This window comes from Alligator sinensis, unplaced genomic scaffold, assembly GCF_000455745.1.
Source record: "Alligator sinensis unplaced genomic scaffold, ASM45574v1 scaffold444_1, whole genome shotgun sequence".
NCBI classification, from domain to species: Eukaryota; Metazoa; Chordata; order Crocodylia; family Alligatoridae; genus Alligator; species Alligator sinensis.
The window spans coordinates 2739837-2757358 of NW_005841886.1; the positions used below are offsets into that span (position 1 = coordinate 2739837).

General features: G+C 42.8%; 1 protein-coding gene across 4 annotated transcripts in view; it reads left to right on the top strand.

Annotated features, from left to right (window-relative positions):
- MAP3K3 (mitogen-activated protein kinase kinase kinase 3) overlaps positions 1 to 17522 on the top strand; it is a 75615-nt gene that overhangs the window by 41985 nt on the left and 16108 nt on the right. For 3 of the 4 annotated variants that reach the window (XM_006017831.3, XM_025196875.1, XM_025196876.1), the window contains 8 exons: positions 46 to 145; positions 1901 to 2014; positions 7091 to 7214; positions 10319 to 10452; positions 11904 to 11977; positions 14043 to 14110; positions 14384 to 14476; positions 15429 to 15620. In XM_006017831.3, coding sequence (XP_006017893.1) covers positions 46 to 145; positions 1901 to 2014; positions 7091 to 7214; positions 10319 to 10452; positions 11904 to 11977; positions 14043 to 14110; positions 14384 to 14476; positions 15429 to 15620 — 899 coding nt within the window. The remainder of the gene's footprint in view (positions 1 to 45; positions 146 to 1900; positions 2015 to 7090; positions 7215 to 10318; positions 10453 to 11903; positions 11978 to 14042; positions 14111 to 14383; positions 14477 to 15428; positions 15621 to 17522) is intronic. The other variant, XM_006017833.3, reaches the window with a different exon arrangement.

Here is a 17522-nt window from a genome sequence, read left to right on the forward strand (position 1 = left end):
GTGTAAAGATGTCCTTGGTGACTTTTTTTTTCTCCGCCTCTCCAGAATTATCCCATTTGTCCGTCCTGTACGATATGAAGATGTTCAGCAGAAGGTGAAAACAGCCTTTGGTCAGCCACTGGATCTCCACTACATGAACAATGAGGTACAGAGGCACTTGCCAGACAGTGTGCAGTGGTTTCTTCAAAGTATCTCCCATGTTCAATCCCTTCTTGAGTGTTACTTTCCAAGTTTCCCTCTGACATGAATGATTACTGCACAATTCCTCTCTAGAGGATAAATGTCATTACTGACAAATCATTGCACTGATTTCTCTCTGCAGTAGGAACATTAACATTTCATTTCCTCCTTTTTTGGGAGACTATAAGGGAAACAAAGGGAATATGTAGTAATGTGGCCATTGTATTATCCATCTCAAATGCTGGCACTGCTGAAATGCCATATTGTCTCTGACCTATCTGACCATGTCACAGCCTTCCACCTGGCTATAACCATTTTAATTTTCATACTACATCCTCCTGGGGAGAAAAAAAAAAATTAAATATAAAAAACAGCTTGTTTCTTACCAGCATAACTGTTGAAAAAAAATATGTAAGTGAATCCTCAATGTTGGTGCATAAATTAGTGTTTTTGAAATCAAAACTAATTGTTCAGAAAAGGTGGTGCATAAGATAATTATGGAGTGCTAGAAACTCAGCATTTACTATCTATTTAAGGCATAGTGAATGCTTATTAGCACAGTGTTCTACTTGGTGCTGTGCTATGCTTAAAGGCAGTCCTTGCCACAAACACTTTTACAGTCTGATAGAAGCTGACAACAGGATGTGATAGAGGGGAAAGAAGATTTTTTGTTATACTTGAGGCACCAGAAGTTAACCTTAAGAGTAGTTAGCATCTTGCCCCAAATTCTTCTATTCCCCTGATGTGTATACCTTTGAGGAAAACGAGTGGAGGGAGCATGCTGGGAGAGCATTGTGGCAAGACTGACAGAAGTGGGAGGAGGAAGCAAATAAAACTTTTGCAAGGGCACAGGTATCTTATAATAACAGCAGACATGAGAGAGATTTCCCAGTCTGGGATTGGAGATGAGGACAAAAAGTTTGAGTTTGTTATCCTGGGCACTGAAAAATCAGTGGAGGGGTTCAAAGGGTGGAGATCTGATCGAATGAAGATAATTTATCAGCTGGGTTTGGTTGATGCAATGACATTCAGATTGCTGGAAAGAGGACAGTTGCAATGTTTTGATGGTTGTATACATTTTAAAGGAAGTGTGTGTCATTCTGAGATGGTAGAATATATTCTTCATCTTACTGCATATGAATTCTGCCCTCCTTTCCCTCGCCCCCCTCCTTCCCCCCATTATGGCTGTCTGGAGCTAAACAGTGCAAATATAAGCTCTGTCCTAGAGGGCCTCTGAAGTCTCACAGCTTTTTAGCAAGTTCAGGATTTTCCTTTGACTCTCCCAGAGGGACTTCATTCTGTCTAATCTAACTACTATCCTTGTCTCTACATTAGCCTCTTATCTGAGATCTACTTCCCACCTATTCCTCTTGTCCCCAGTTTACCATATTCCTTGTGAAACTGCTTTCTTCTCTGATGAGGAACATGGTTCTGACCTTATTCACTGACACTCAGAACAAGTTCAAGAAGAAATCCAGGATCGTTTGTTTTGCTGATCCTCTGGCAAAGGGAAACCTTTGTGGGGGGGCAGTTGGCTTGAGATATAGGGGCAAGAGAGATCCTGAGCAAAAAGATAAATTCTCCTCACAAAGAAAGGATGCAGAGTTCTCAATTGTCCCATCTCATCCACTGAATCGTCCAGTTTTGTTTAAACCCCTTATTGCCTGTATGTGGTGTTAATATCTCTGCTAACTTTGAATTTTTGTTTTATATTTTGCAGTTATCTATTCCCTTGAAAAATCAAGATGACCTGGATAAAGCAATAGATCTCTTGGACCGAAGCTCTAATGTGAAAAGCCTTAGAATATTACTACTGTCTCAAGACAGAAACCATGTAGGTAACCTGCTTTGTAGCATTTCAACTAAGTGATACTTGAGGTTTTCTTTATGACACCTAGTTAAAGGTCCTTGCATTATAATGGCACCCAGCTAACAGGGATAATATGTAGTAATAAGGCTCCTGTGCTTCACATACATACTCTCTTTGAGTTTTTATATTTTTCCCCTGATTCAGCACACTTGAGTATTAAAATACTAAACAGAGGATCAAAGCTATAATTATAATGGACATTTATTGCCAGTATCCCCTCATATGTAGATTCAGATAACATTCAATGGATCCGGTTCACAGGAAGGTCGTTTATGGTTTTGATTAAGATGGCACATGCTACACAAGTTTTAATAACTTAGCATTTGGTGGTTGCATTTTTATTGACAATATTTGAGAAGATGAATGGGGGGGCACTTACTGGAGACTAAGTGCAGTATGTGGGGGACTTTGGCTGTGTGTCTAGAGAGCAAAAGGTCCTGCCTGTGTAAACTCTGGCAATGTCCAAACTTTATTTAATAACGTACCTTCCTGAAAGCAGGCCTCATTCTTAAAGGCATGCTATTGGCTCTTCCTATGGGTCAGCATTCCTTAGGGCATTGCCTTCCAGAGCTACAAAGCCTTTCAGTTTGAATTCCTCCTGGTAGGAATGATGGTGTGCTCATCTAATTACTGTTTGTTGGCACCTGAGATGAACTTCAGGGGTTTTGGTTCCAGCTTTCCTACCGCAAGCACACCATGATTTGCACTAATTGGCCAACTTGGAAGAGAGGGGCCATAAGACTGAAAATTCCTATTAATTTGAGAGTGAGCATTCCTCTAAACTCCCCACATCATGGTTGAGCCATGCTGGCAAGGCAGTGGTGTCAAAGGATCTTGTTCACTAGGGTTTTAAGTCAGTGTCTTTTACCAGTGTTTGCTTCTAAAACACTGTGGATTTAAATTTCACATTTGAACACAGATCATTTGCAAATAACCTAATTAATTTGCATTGAATGGTACATGGAACTACCCAAAGCAAGACAGCTTTGTTTAGAGTAATTTCTATCAAATCTTTAAAGCTCATTTCTATTAAACTCTTTTAGAACCTCCCCGAATGTCAGTACTTTGGATCCCTGAAAATTCCTGGTGTGGCCAGATTCAAGGACATAAAGTTTCTTTATGATATTTTAAACTTCATAACCCCTGTTAACAAAAATACAGTGGCTCCTGGATGCATTTTAACTACTTTTGTGCTCTCAAGAAAATGGCCTTTGAAATGTAGCCTCAGTTTTCTTGGCATGAAGGTAAAAACTTTAGACAATCCTCTTTTTTTACAACCTTCTATTAGCTTGAATACCTTCAGGCTGTAACCTAGATGTAAGTAATATTATCCAAACTTTACACAAACCCTAGGTAATGTCCTAGAGTAAACACTTAATAAAATGCCTTCTCTCACCAACCATTAGTCAGTCCTGTGATGTCTTTTATTAGCTGTTTTTCCTCTTCTGCTTGAAGCAGAAGCAAACTCTTCCACAGTGAAGTCTTTAGTAAGAGCCACTATTTCCCCTTCTTCTTTGACTTCCTCTTCATCTCTGAGCTGTTTGACAAGACAGCCCTGCATGTGATAAAGCAGAAGCCCAGGAGCCTAAAGGAAGCTCCTTGCCTGAATGATCTCGTCCCAGTGACAGCAGGAAGCATTTTCCCCCCCTAAAGTACAGGATACAGATTTTGTTTTGATTGGGCTCTTATTTTTTGGAGATGGAAAGGTGATGCAATGACTTGGCACAAATATATACTAATGAAATTAGTGTGTGTGTAAATAAAAATAAGCTATTTAAATCTGCTCCAATAACTGTGCTACTTTATTTTGAGAGTCTACATTAGCAAGTGCTATTTATGTGAATTTTATAGTGGCTCTTACTCTGGCCTTTAAAAAAGAAACTCTGATCCTTTTTACCAGCCTAGATACAAATGGGATGAATTGCTGTAGTCATGTGCCTGGACTGGTAAAGAAAATCAACTGGTAGGGCCAGTCAAAATCATCAGCCAGTATAAATGATGTATTAGCTGAGGATCTGGTCTGTCAAGATAGCTACTTCCTGTGTCACTGCAATAGCTATCCCAATGAAATCTCCTGTCTCAAAAGTACATTCCTTGGCAAAGAAAGTAAAAGAAACTAAACTTTTGTTATACCCTTCATCTTGGCCAGCTCTAGTGTAACATTAAAAGACCTAGAGAGAGATGGCTTAGTCTGAAGTCAAGCAGAAGGCAGAGCAGGGTGGCACCTTAGAAAATAATTTGTTCAGAAATGCATAAACTTGTGTAGACAGCAGCCTACTTCATCCAGTGCTATGATGAAGCATCTGACGAAGTAGACCATTGCCTATGAAAGCTTATGTATTTCTGAATGAGTTGGTCATTAAGGCTGGAAACAGATGTTGCCTTTGTGCTGCCATAAAAACATTTATAGCATCACAAAGGACAAGCAAACAAGTGCCCATGCCCATTCCTGCCTCTCAAAATGTGTAGCTACAAGATAGGTGGTATAAATTTGCCCTATTATTTTGCAATAGATGTCTGTTTGCTTTTTGGGAAAGTGTGGGCAGCCTAGAGCTGTCTGCACTCTCTAGCTGCCCCAGGCAGGCTCTCCCAGGGCTTCAGAGGCCCGATGCTGTGTGTCCTGGGAAACCCCCAGGCACACATCTCTTCAAATCGGAAACCCAGGGTTCTCCTGTTTGCAGAGGCATGCCTCGTGTCATCTACACAGGACCAGGCCCCAGCCACTCCTGCAAGCAGCAGGGGCCCAACCCTGCAGAACAGTGGGTGATGTCTGTTTTGCCCAACGAAGTGATTCAGCTGTGTCTGCCAGGACATATTCCGGCACAGCTGATCTGCTTCATTTGGCAATGTCTGTTTATACCTGGCCTCGGAGACCTCGTGGTAGGAGGGAGCTAGAATAACTCACCCTTCAGTGCTAGCCTACAGATTTCAGAGTGTATGTAAGGAGATTGACTGTAATCATATCTGATTTATTTCCAGCTACATGTAACTTGAGGTCTCTGGTCAATTACGGATAAGATCTGAGTGAAAAGTGCTGCTCAAAGTTTTACCCGGGTTATTTCCCTAATTTGTAGAGAGAGCAGTCTAATTTACCTTGTTGGTCTCCCTTACAGGGAAAATGCCAACACAGAATCTGAGATGACTGATTTTGTGTGTCTGTCTGATCAGTTGGGTGCTTTGGCCCTACTGAGAGTGCTGCCTACTGGAAACACATCCATCCTTTACTCTTGCTGGCTCCTCTCCCTAAAGAATGCCCTCCAGTCTGAGACCTGTTGCTGTGTCTGTTAGTTCTGTAGGTAGGTGGTGGTGTTTTTGAAAGCGCTTGGAGTTGGCCTTGCTCCTGTCCTTTGGAATTCAGCAGTTTTACCATTAAAGTCAGAATTAAATCAATGCTGAGTACTTCTCAAAATGCTAGCCATGCTTGCTGTCTGGCAGAGCCCAGGATCACCTAACTGTTCCCACCTGATGTCCTCCTGACTCAGAGACATCTGTTCAGGCTGAGCCACTCCCTATAGATAGATAATGTTACTCACCCCAAATCCCTCCTTCCCCTTACCCCTTCTCACAAAATAAACCTCGCCATGGCAGCATTGTCTGCAGGTAAACTTGGTTCCCTCTACATTTTTTAACTTTAAGCTCAAGCTGTTACTTCTTAACATCATGCATCCTGTGTATAATAGCTTGTTCAGCCTTTATGTATCAATTACACACTATATTAAAAGAACACTAATGAAACAAAGTCAAACGTTCAAGTTAGGAAATTCCAGAATTAAGATTGGCTGTGCAACCATAATTCAGCCCCCTTGTGTATATGTGTTATGATAGTCTCTGATTATATGATCATATGCTATTTTTCTACCGGATCCCTGCCTAATTAAATGCACAGGATAGATGGCTCTCACTAAATGAGCAGCTGCTCGGTATTTTTTTTACCTTCATTGTTCTGTGCATAGCCTTAGGCCTTATTTGCTGCACACTATTCAAACCATGCACAAAAGACACAATTACAAATTTCCTCATAGTCTTTTTTGTGGCACTCATCATGAAATTATGAGTGCTTCATAAACATGAACTTACTTTCACAACATCCCTGTGAAAGGAGGAAGGAAGTTTTATCCCCATTTTACAAATGGGGAGCTGAGGCCTAGCGATCAAGGTCAAAAGTGTTCACTTGCGTATAAAGTGCCTAGGACCTAATTTTTCAGAACATGCAGCAGGCTCAAAGCAGAACTTCTTTGATTTTGGTTGCCACTATGACTGTTTGGTACTTTTGCTAATCAGACCCAGGGTTTAAATTTGGACATTCAGAAAATGTGGCAACATCAGAGGTAGAATCCAGTTCTTCAGGGTACCATTCTCCTGTCTTAAACATGAACCGTCCTATCTCTTGCTACAGTCTTCTGACTCATTCACACCATTTATCTTCCTAAGTAAATAATGCTGAAGTCCTACAAACAGCATCCTTCAGTACCCAGCCCTGACTCTTCCTCTACACTGCATGAGGCAAAGGTCATATAAAATAAACAGAATATAATTTAAACTATACAGTATCACCTTAATTGATCCCCTTGTAGTCCTGTATCTTAAAGTTCTTAGATTTTTTTTGATGTAACAATTTCATGTGTGGAATCAGAAACATACCTAAATCATTTAAATCCCCAGTTTAGACTAGTTCTAGTTCTTGAGCTGACTGGTAGCAGTATTAGGCTATCATCATCTTTTTTGGAACTCTTCATTAGCAGGAGATGAGACCTTTTACCAGTAGGTTTCACAGATTTTTGGTGATTGCAAAGGTATGACGAAATTTGGGAATCTTGGGTTCCATTCAAGATCACGAGGGAGTGGGCACGAGTGGTTAGACTGCTTTTCACCTCCATAATTGGGTAGGTTTCCATGCTGCTGCCTCTGTTTCTGTTCTGTGGATAAATAAAATACTTCAGTTTCCAGGCTTTTATTCAGGTACCTTTTGGCCAGTGGTAAAACTTTATTCTTCTGCTCAGTTTCTTCTTCAACCTCTTTTTGCTTTCTCTCTCTGCTCAGCAGATCAGTCCTTCGCCCCATTCTGGGCTGCCCAAACAAGTCAGGATCAAAACTTCCCAATCTGTTGGGGATGTGAACACAACCTACCAGCCTCCGGAGCCCAGAAGTAGACACCTGTCTGTCAGTAAGTATTTCTCAGCCCTTCCCGGTCATTATCTTTCTCTTAAAAATTTGTATCCATTGGTTTTTAATTTTCATACTGTCCAAGACAAACTGACTGACTGACTCTAGGACAAGGCTGTTCCTTATCATGCCTTTCATAATGATTCTTTACCAGTCTGAATGGGTGAGCAGTTGCTAAGTGGGGTGCCTCAGAACCAGCTTCTTTGAGTTTGGACATTGTAAAGGCTATCTGAGTCCATTAAATTTCTATTTAGATTATCAGATGCAGCTCATGACATAAATCTAGGACTTTAGAATCTATATCAGGTCACCATAAGGTCATCACAGCTTTAATGGGAATACAAGAGTAACTAAATCAGATGAGACTAGTGTTCCACATGTTCCGATTTCTACCTCTTGAGTGGGTAGTAGCAGATAATCTGTGAACGCTTAAAAGTTTTTGACATTTTTTATAGCATTTTTGTTCCAATGCGACTTAAACTAGCTCATTTGTGATGAAAACTGCAGTGAGAATAGTAATGTGCAAGTTAGAGCCTCTGCACTCATTCTCCACAAACTACTTGGCATTAAGCCTAAGAAAAGCCAAGTCCTCTGAGTCAAGCAGCAGCAGCACTCTACAGAAGTGTTGTGTTTAGTGCATGTTTAAGGTGCTTCAAATGATAGATACATGATTGTTGTCTCTGCCAGACCTGGGAACTCTGGAATTCTTCCTCCAGCTCCAAAAGCAACTACACATGTCAGTTTGGAGAGACCACTTACTACTTCAACTCATGTCTCAGTTTTCACCATCTGCAAACTTGGAGGAGAATTTAGTGGGTTCTGCAAATGAAAGATTGTAAAACACTTGCCTTCTAAATATTGAATCTGATTCCACTTAAACAGGGGTTTTTAAATAAGGGGGTACAAACAGGTGTCAGGGATTCACAGCAGTCCTTCTTATGGCTTGATTGGAAAAGGGGACAGGAAAGAATTCCAAGATAGAAAAACTTGAGAACGACTTGCTAGATTGACCTGAAACCTATCTGAGGGTGGAGGTAAAATGCTTGGTTAGTTGCTAAGGTGTTTTGTGATATCACATCTGTGTGGTATATGAGTCACTTAAGTGTACTATGGAAATTTATGGAGGCGCTTGTGAAGTACAGGCAGCTGAAATGGGAACAGAAAGGACTTCCTTTATATACACGTTAACTTCAAACTAGGGCAGCATTCCTCTGTCTCATAAAGAAAGTGTAGTATCCATGCTTTTCTGAGCCTGATGTGGTTTCTTTTTTCACAGACGGATTGAAGTGCCAAAAAATCTTAGAAAACAAGGGAGTGGGGAAAAACCCTTCTCTCCTTTATTAATGTGACAAGCCATCCAAATGATACTCAGTGTGCTCTGTTAACTTGGCATCTATCTAGGGCAAACAGAATAGTAACAAAGGGCCCCTTCTGTATAATATTCCCCAACACAAACCTGCCCTGCCTTCCCATCACAGTAATGCTACATACATACGAGACTTTGGGTCACTAATCATGAAAACTCTATATTATCTCATTTTCTATCCTCATCTGGCTGGCAGGCAAGCACGTCATTTGGAGCCCAAAAAGAAAACCCAGGGGGGCCTCCGTTCCTGCCGCTGGTGTTGTAGTATGTAGATCTCTGAAGGTGATTTCTCTGTTCTCCATTTCCTGCCCCCTTTAATTTGGAAAGAGTAATGCCCTCTAGTTTCCTGTAGGATTTCAAGCTCTCCTTTAATGTCATGTGTGGAAAATGGGCAACTAATTCAGACCAGTGCTGTGAGTGGTCGTTTGACTATACAGATTACACCTGTGTGGTTGTCTACTTTCAGCAGCTTGCTGTGCCCTGGGTTCAGAGGCATTTAGGGTAAAGATAAGACTTATAAAAAGGAAAAAAAATGCAAAAACTGAAAACATTGCTAAGCACTGTCTGGCAGCGCTTGTGTTTTTTCCACTCGTTTCCTTTGATATACATTGATTTAGTGCTGACTTCCTTTTCCTGCCAAGTGATGGGGGCCTTTCCACAATAGCAGCTGGGCTGAAGCCAGCAGGACTTGGGCTCCCTTCAGTGAGCCATTGCATTGTATCGGAAAAAGTGAAAGTGTACTCTTGTGACTGGATCCAGCTACAAAGCATACTCTCTTGTTTATCTCTGTTCTCATTGGCTCACAGTCTCATGTGACACCCCCCCTTCCAAGTCGTTGGGAAAATCAGGCAGTAATTTTAAAAAAGGCAAACTGCTTATTGTCCATACTTGGTACCACAGGTGTTCAAAGTCATGCTGCAGCCCACGTGTTCCATTCCAGAGCTCTCCAAAGAAAACTTGCACCTGCTTTCAGTTAATTGTCACAAATATAACATATAGGAGAAGGAGGTAGTGACAGGTGTATGAAATATTGTCCACAGGAAATCACTTGCCAGTCTCTACATGCCTGTCACAGTACTTGGGCATACTGTAACCAGTTCAGTAGATATGAATGTACACACCTGGGAACTGATCCTGAAGTTCTACCAGTGACTCTTCACCTGACCTTGGACAAGTGATTGTTGGGTGTTCTTATGAATGCAGCTCAGTGCTGCTGCAGATCTCCCCTGATACTCATAATGGCATACATTGAGGTAGTTAGTTAAGCTATTGCTAGCTGGGCAGGGATATTCCTGCTACTCAAACAGAATGGTATTAGTTCAACACATGTTGCTTGAGGCAGGAAAATGGTTGTCCTGCCAAGAGCATGAAGCTGATTTTACACCAGAGGTTTTGCTGCTGTTAGATGAGCAGGGTTGCGTGGAGGATGCTCTGCCTAGCCTACCACTATTTTAAATGTTTCACAGGTGACCTTTTCATGGTGCTCCAAACACCAGTACTTGAGTCACTGAAGTAATCACTTAACAGCACTGTAAGCTATTGTAAGTAGACACAGAGTTACCATTGAATACAACTGTAATGTTAGTTCCAGAATTGCTCCTATTATTGTAAAGGCTCAAGAACTTCAGAGGTTAAGGCTGTGCCTTGTCCCCTTTTCGGATTTCTTTACCTTATGTGCATGCACATGCAGTCTTTTCATAAGTGTCTGCATAATAAACCTACTTCTTTGTCTGGTTCAGGTTCTCAGAACACAGGCCGAAGTTCTCCTCCCCCCGGGTATGTTCCAGAGAGGCAACAGCGAATTGCTCGACAGGGTTCCTATACTAGCATAAATAGCGAAGGCGAATTCATCCCAGAGACCAATGAGCAGTGTGTGAGTATGAGCATGCTGAAGTGTGAGGAAAAAGCCCCAGTCCTCATTAAATCTACCACTGGTTTGTTTTTGTTCTTTCATATGAGCTGCCTGTCTTCCCTTAAGCTTGTCTCTACAAATGCTGATATAAATATCACTACAGTGTAACTTTTTCAAGGCGTTGGCTGGGCCACAAGCAGCAATCACAGTGGATAGCTTGACCCATCCATGAACAGGCCTCTCTAGCTCTGTGGACATGGAATAGGTGTGCCCGGGGTTGCCACCATCTGGTTCTTGTGATCTGCTCACGCAAGCAGGAAGTTAGTGCCAAGTGTAACTTGCAAGTAGAGAGGGCAGTTTGGGAACAGAATCGCTGCTGCTGGGGCTGAAGTCCAATAGGCCACAGCCAGGGAACTCAACATGGCACACTGGCTAGTCTAGTGCATGCAGACCTAGATAGCTGTAAAAGTTTAAAGCTACCACTAGCCTCCAGTATGATGTATATTTCCTTAATTTCCATATGTACAGATGCAAGTAGACTGACTTTAACCATGTCAGGCTTTTGTACTACTGAATTTACTTGATTCAAAGTCAAAGTTTTTTTTCCCCCTGTTTAACATGGCCAGAAGGAAGCCCCTCATCTTGGAGTCAAGGACAAGGTGGTGTGGGGGCAGGCAGCTGCCCCAGAATCAGAGCTGTTGCCTGCCCCCTGCAGCCTCTCCACCCTTCCCCCTGCAGCCTCTGCTCCCTGTCTGTCCCCCCTCCCATTCCCTGCCCCTTTTTCTGGCCCTGGCAGGCTCTATCCCCAGTCTAGCCTGAGGCACAGAGCATGCCCCAGCCTGGCCCCCTGGCAGCAGCACTGAGCCAGCACAGGGCCAGGCTGGGGCCATGCTCTGCACTCCAAGCTACAGTGGGGGTGGAACCTGCCAGATGAAGGGCAAGGTGCTGGGGGAGATGAGGGAGGAGCCTGCTGGGGGAGTAGAGGCTGTTGGGGGGTAGGGGGCAGAGGCTGTCGGGGGGAAGGGGAAGGATGGCAAGTGGGAGCAGCAGACAGGCAGTGGGGGCATGCTGCTTGCCTTCCCCAAACCATCTGCTTTCTCCCACTACCTGCCCCGCTGCAGCAGTGGAAGGCACAAATTTAAGATGTCCCTCCAATTAGATTCTGTACATGGAAAATTATAACATTTATAAATTTTCCATGTATAGAATCTAATTATTGGGGGTGTCATCTTAAATTCAGGGTTATCTTACAATCAGGTGATTATGGTATCGAAATGGCCCTGTAGCTTTGAACTGCTGTTCCAACAAATTCTTGGGGAGATGAGCATAGTTATGCTTTCTAAAGAGTCTCTTATCCAATCTGGACTGACTCTGGGGAAGCAAAAGTGAACCTTGCATTTTGCCATGCAACATCTTTGGTAGCAAAATCAGCCCAGCCCAAGTACCTAAATTTTCATGACCTTGTCTTACAGATGTTGGATCCCCTAAGCAGTGCTGAAAACTCAATATCAGGAAGCTGTCAGTCCTTGGACAGATCTGCAGACAGGTACAAATACAAACTGACCAGAAGCCTAATGGGCGTCTATACACGTGACAAAGCTCAGCTCCAACACGTTCTAATTAGTACACATCAGAGCATACTCGATTAATCGAGACTACTGGGAGTCTGCTGGAGCTTGCTAGTTAACGCACTCCAGCAGCCTCCACATCACAAGTATTCAGCGTTTCAATGTTTCAAAATAGCGGCAGGGGTGCTTTAACCAAAACTTGTCCAACAAACATTAGTTAAAATGCCCCTGCCACCATTTTGAAGTGTGGAACGCTGAACACGTATGATGTTGCAGGCGCTTTAATTAGAGCGCTCTCAAGGCCACTTTAATTAAGTGCTACCCTGAAGCACATGTATAGATATCCTATGTGATCACATTCTGATGCCATTTGAGCTTGTGCAAAAGTCAGTTTATTTTTCTTTTCAGACCATTTTCCTTGAAATTATAGGGTTCTATTCCTACATAATTTCCCAACACATTTCATAGAATTAACTGCAAAGCTGTGTTATTTTTCTTAGCAAAACCATACACCAACGAAGTAGAGCCTATGTTTTAAAAATTCAAGCTTTCAATGTGGGCAGTTTCCCAGTCTAGGCTTTATAACATCTGGCTCCTGGGCACTGATCTCCAAGAAACAACACTTACTTGTTCATTTTAAAAAAAAAAAAAAAAAAAAAAAGTTGCAAGAGCATATCATTACACTGTATCTCTTTTGTCAGATGTAGTATTTCTTCTAAAGGAAGATGGAGGGCTCTCTCCCTCTTCCTACCCACTGCTGAATCTCATGTAGTGGCAGTGATTCTCATCCTGTGCTTGAACAGATACAGAGAAGAATGTTCTCTGTGTACCTGTTGAATGCACCAAATGCTTGAATTTTCCTAGAGAAAAGAAAAAACTCTCCCTTAACCAGGTCTTTTGTTCTGCTTCACCCTGTGCCCCCCTTCTGAAGACAGTTTCTAAAGATGTCTGCTGCCTATATATCAAATACCATCTCATATCAGAGTGGGGAAGAGGGTATGAATTTCTGGGTAGCTCTTATGCTAAACTTCTAAGTTGAGGTGCACAGCTTATAGAAGAGAACTGTACATGGGCCATTGAAAGGGCTCAATTTCCATAGGGGTTGTTGCTTCCTGGAACATCCAGAGTAATCAAGTCCTGAAGCAGATCTTTTCTGATTTGGAGAGCTGAACTTGAGGCATTTTAAAGGCCTAACTTTCAGCATTGCTGAGCAGCCGGTGCTTTCTTTGATGTTGGCTGGAGCTGTGGGCACTAGCACCTCATAATACTGGGCCAAGCATGCCTCCATTTGAGATCTCCAAAACTGATTTTTCAGTAGCACTAAGCAGCGTGTGCTATGATGAACACAAGATCTAGTTCTGTAGTCATTCAGCTTCCTGCCAGTGGTTTTGGGGTATTAAAGGAGTTCAGAATTTAGTTTCTTTGCACTGAAATACCCTGTGTTTGTAGAGTTTTGATTGTTCCAAAATAGCCTGCCCAGCAACTCCCTGTGGGGCTTGGTAGGATCTGGGGAAGCTGAGGTTCTAAGTCCTACAGTAAGATAAATCATTTGGGGAATTTGAAAGGTTGGTCATCCTTACTCCAGCAAAACCTGTTTAACACATGAATGCAAGAAGCCTGGTTTTGTTGCCCAGACAACATTTGTCTAACCTCCCTTTCCAGCCTCCTGGGATGACATTTTGAAGCTTGCTGCTGCAGCAGTGTGCAGTACTGCATGGCAGAGCAATTGTGCCGAGCAAGGAAATGCTTCTTATCCCAGTAGGAAGGCAAATCTGGGGGCACAAGCTAGACAACTGGCCACATTTGGAGACAACCTGGCTAACAAGGCCTCAGCCTGATCTTAGCTTTCCGAGTGCTGAAGCATGAAGTAAGTTGCTGTTGCACAAGCTGTAGAGCTGAAGAAGCAGTTCTACAGCAGGTGCTAGGAAAAAGGTTTGAGAACTGCATATGCCCACCTGCATCTTCATTAACTTCCTTTGAACTCAGTTTATTTTCATTTCCTGTAAATCACTGTCTAAACTGTCTTGTTCTTTATTGAAATAGCCCTTCCTTTCGAAAGTCACGGATGTCAAGAGCGCAAAGCTTCCCTGACAACAGACAGGAGTTTTCAGGTATGTTCAAAACAGTATAAAAAGCATTTAGTTATAGCCATTGAGAGGTTCTAACTCTTAGCATTTTAATTAAAGCTGCTAACTGTACAGCTGTCTTTCTACTTCTGCTATTTACTCTTGTATGCTGGGTAGTTTATTAGATAGTTTTCCCATCAACTTCAGAATTTGCTGCCTTTTCCCCTGAAGCCTGTTTGTAGTGGAATGCCCTGCCATTATAACTTGTGTACATTGCCTAAGGAGTCTTACTTTCTGCCTCTTCATGTCTGCTCCCAGATCGTGAAAATCAAATCTATGATAAAGCAGGGAAAGGTGGGACATACCCTCGACGTTACAATGTCTCCATGCAGCACAAAGACTACAATGACGGTAAGTGTTTTGCAGCCCTTCAGTTCCCAAATTGAAAAGGTTGGTGAGGTGGTAACTGTACTGGAGATGGGTCAAAGCCTTTGGGTGAACCACTAGAGGGCTAAAATAACCCATCTATTTGGAGGTCCTCATTGCACACTGCTTCCTCAAGTGCATAATTTGTTGTGATAGCTCATGACACAGTGTTATTTGTAGTATCAGGTTTTCCTTCCAGTGCAGGTTTGGTATGTACCCTACTATATATGATCCTTGCTTACTCTTTCCTTCCTCTCCAAGGATATCCATGCTGAACAGTTATTGCCGAATAACCACATTACCCACAGGCTGGGACACTATAACCTGAAGAGACTTCTGCCCTGTGCATCCCCCCTGCTGGGCTGATCTGTAGACCAGACCTGGTCTGAACCACTAAGCTCTTTTAAAGATTGCTTCCTTCAGTGCAACAGTAATGATTTAAAGAAATGGGTGTCTGCTAGTCAGGTGGCCTGCTGGATATCTGGCAAATTTTACAGCGATTAACTTGGTCTTGCCTGTGTATCCTGTGGAACTACCTTTTAATAAGTTGGGGCTGTTACCTAGCAAGTCATTTCCTTGTTTCTCTTACTGCCATCTGGGTATTAACAAGCCTTAGAGCTTACATGGCAGGTTGTGCACTGTAGATCTTCCTCTTTGCTTTAGAGAATAAAAAGCTTGGTGAGACTGCTGGAGAGCAGCACCCAAGAGGGACAACAGTAAAATGACAGCACCTCCCTTCTCCCTTAGCAGTAACCCTGGATTGGTGTTTCTGAGTGTCTTCAGTACGTTGGTGGGTTTCACATAACAAGTTCAGCTTCCTTTCTTTTTACTTAGGTCTCAGGCTCTGTTGATGCTTTCCTACTTATGCACAAATCATTTGGAAAAACCTAACTTTCTTCTCCTGCCCCTCCCTTCCTGCCCTGTTTAATCTCTTAAGGCCGGAGGACATTTCCCCGGATACGTCGTCACCAAGGGAACCTGTTCACATTGGTGCCATCAAGTCGCTCCCTGAGTACCAATGGGGAGAATCTAGGCTTGGCAGTGCAGTACCTGGACCCACGTGGGCGTCTACGGAGCGCTGACAGCGAGAATGCCCTCTCGGTGCAGGAAAGGAACATCCCGACTAAATGTAAGCATCCTTGTGCCAAAACAGCCAATCCAGGGCTGTGATTGTTGGAGGAGGCAGTAGACCTAGATGTGCAGGAGAGGGAGGACTGTTGCAAATCAATTCCAGATCTATCATATGACTACCCAAGAGCTTGCTAGAACAAACAACTCCAAAACTGTGCAGCTATAGGTTTTATATGGGCAATAGTTCTCTACCTTTTCCTCCAGTAGACCATTTCTAAGCACCATCAGAGACTGGTGGCCCTCCTGCTGTGTATACCCTCTGCTTCTCCCCTGTGGTAGGAAAGGCCAGTGAGAGTACAGGTAAAAAGGCATTTCCACCCTTGGAATATCAGGGTTGTTTTCTGCTTCCTAATGTTCTAGTCATGCTGTTTAGCAAATTCCATGTCAGTCTGTGATTGACTGCAGAAGAGCAAATTAAGTGCCTGGCTATGACTGAAATAGCCAAGTAGTCACTAAATAAGAACATGTATATAAAAATATTTGATAAATCTCTAAAATGCCCTGCGCTATTTCACTGTTGGTGATCCATCACAACAAGGGTCTATTTTCAGGTTCCTACTGAGAGCTGCCTTTTCCTGTTTTAAAAAAAAAAAAAGCATTAAAAATTCTGCCACAAGATAATATCTGAAGTCAGCTGACTCCAGGTGATGCCCAGGAATTTCAAGCAGTCATTGAAGAGCTGCTTTTTAGTGGTTTTATCTATTACATTTAGAATGAAATTTTTAAACTGATTGATTAATTTGTTACCAGCTACGAATTATTTTTGCTGTTGCAGTTCCAAAATAGGAAGGTTTATTTTTATGTGAATGCTACATATTTTGTATGGGAATGTTTTTCAGTTTGTTAAAAAAAAAAAAACTAAAGTCTGTCCCTTTAAAAGTATTTAATATTAAAATGTGAGAGCAAAAGTATTAAATGTGAGAGCTTCAGAGAGTTGATATTCTAAAAGCTAATGCCATAATTAAGTCATCAAACCAACCAATATAAAGTCATTTGATCAGCCCTGTCTCTCTAAAACATAGACTCACAGTAGCAAAGCCAACTTTTTCAGTCCCCCTGCATTCTTCTGTTGTCCAGGTGGTTGTACCACGTTTGATTATGGTTTTATAACAAAAGTGCTTTCATATGGACTCTGTTAAGTACAGGGGCCCTGATGCTCCACTGTCTGCACGCACTCTGCATTTTTATTTGCAACAATGCAAAGTGGAAGAAAACCACTGCATGTCCAATTTAATAATGGGTTATTCCTCCTTTGCACTCTGCATTGGTGTAAATTAGGGGAGCACTGATAAAGGTTTTTTGGGCCAATACCGATAGCCAATTATTAACCAGCCGTATCAGCCGATGCCGATCTGATAGCCAATTTACAGGACTGTAGCCCAGGAGCTTGGAGAGCAGCCTCCTGCCGGTAAGTCTGTGAGGGGAAAGGATGTGGGGAGGGAATATTGAGACCCAACCCAGCCTGCTCACTAGGAAGTCTGGTACAGCCCCTGGCTCCGAGCCCACATCAGGCAGCCCACACTTGCCCCATGCACAAACGCAGGGGGGGCACATACCCCCATGCCTCCCCCAGAGGTGCGTGCAGCAGGGTCCCAGGGTCACATTCACCACCCTGGTGGTGGAAGTGCCTGCCCCTGTCCCTCCTTCACCATGGGGGCCTCAATCTGCCGGCTCCCCACCGCTGCTTATTGGCCAGATGCTGCTCTCCAAGCTGCCGGGCTGCATTCCTGGCCACATGCACACTGCAGCTGCACGCAGCATTTATTGGTGACATTATCGGCTACACTGGCCAAAAAAAAGCTGATTGCCAGTAGTTAATTTTCCTTTTATCAGTGCCGATCCGATATACCACTGATATATCGGTGTACCTCTAGTGTAAATGACTAAAATGTGCAGTTCA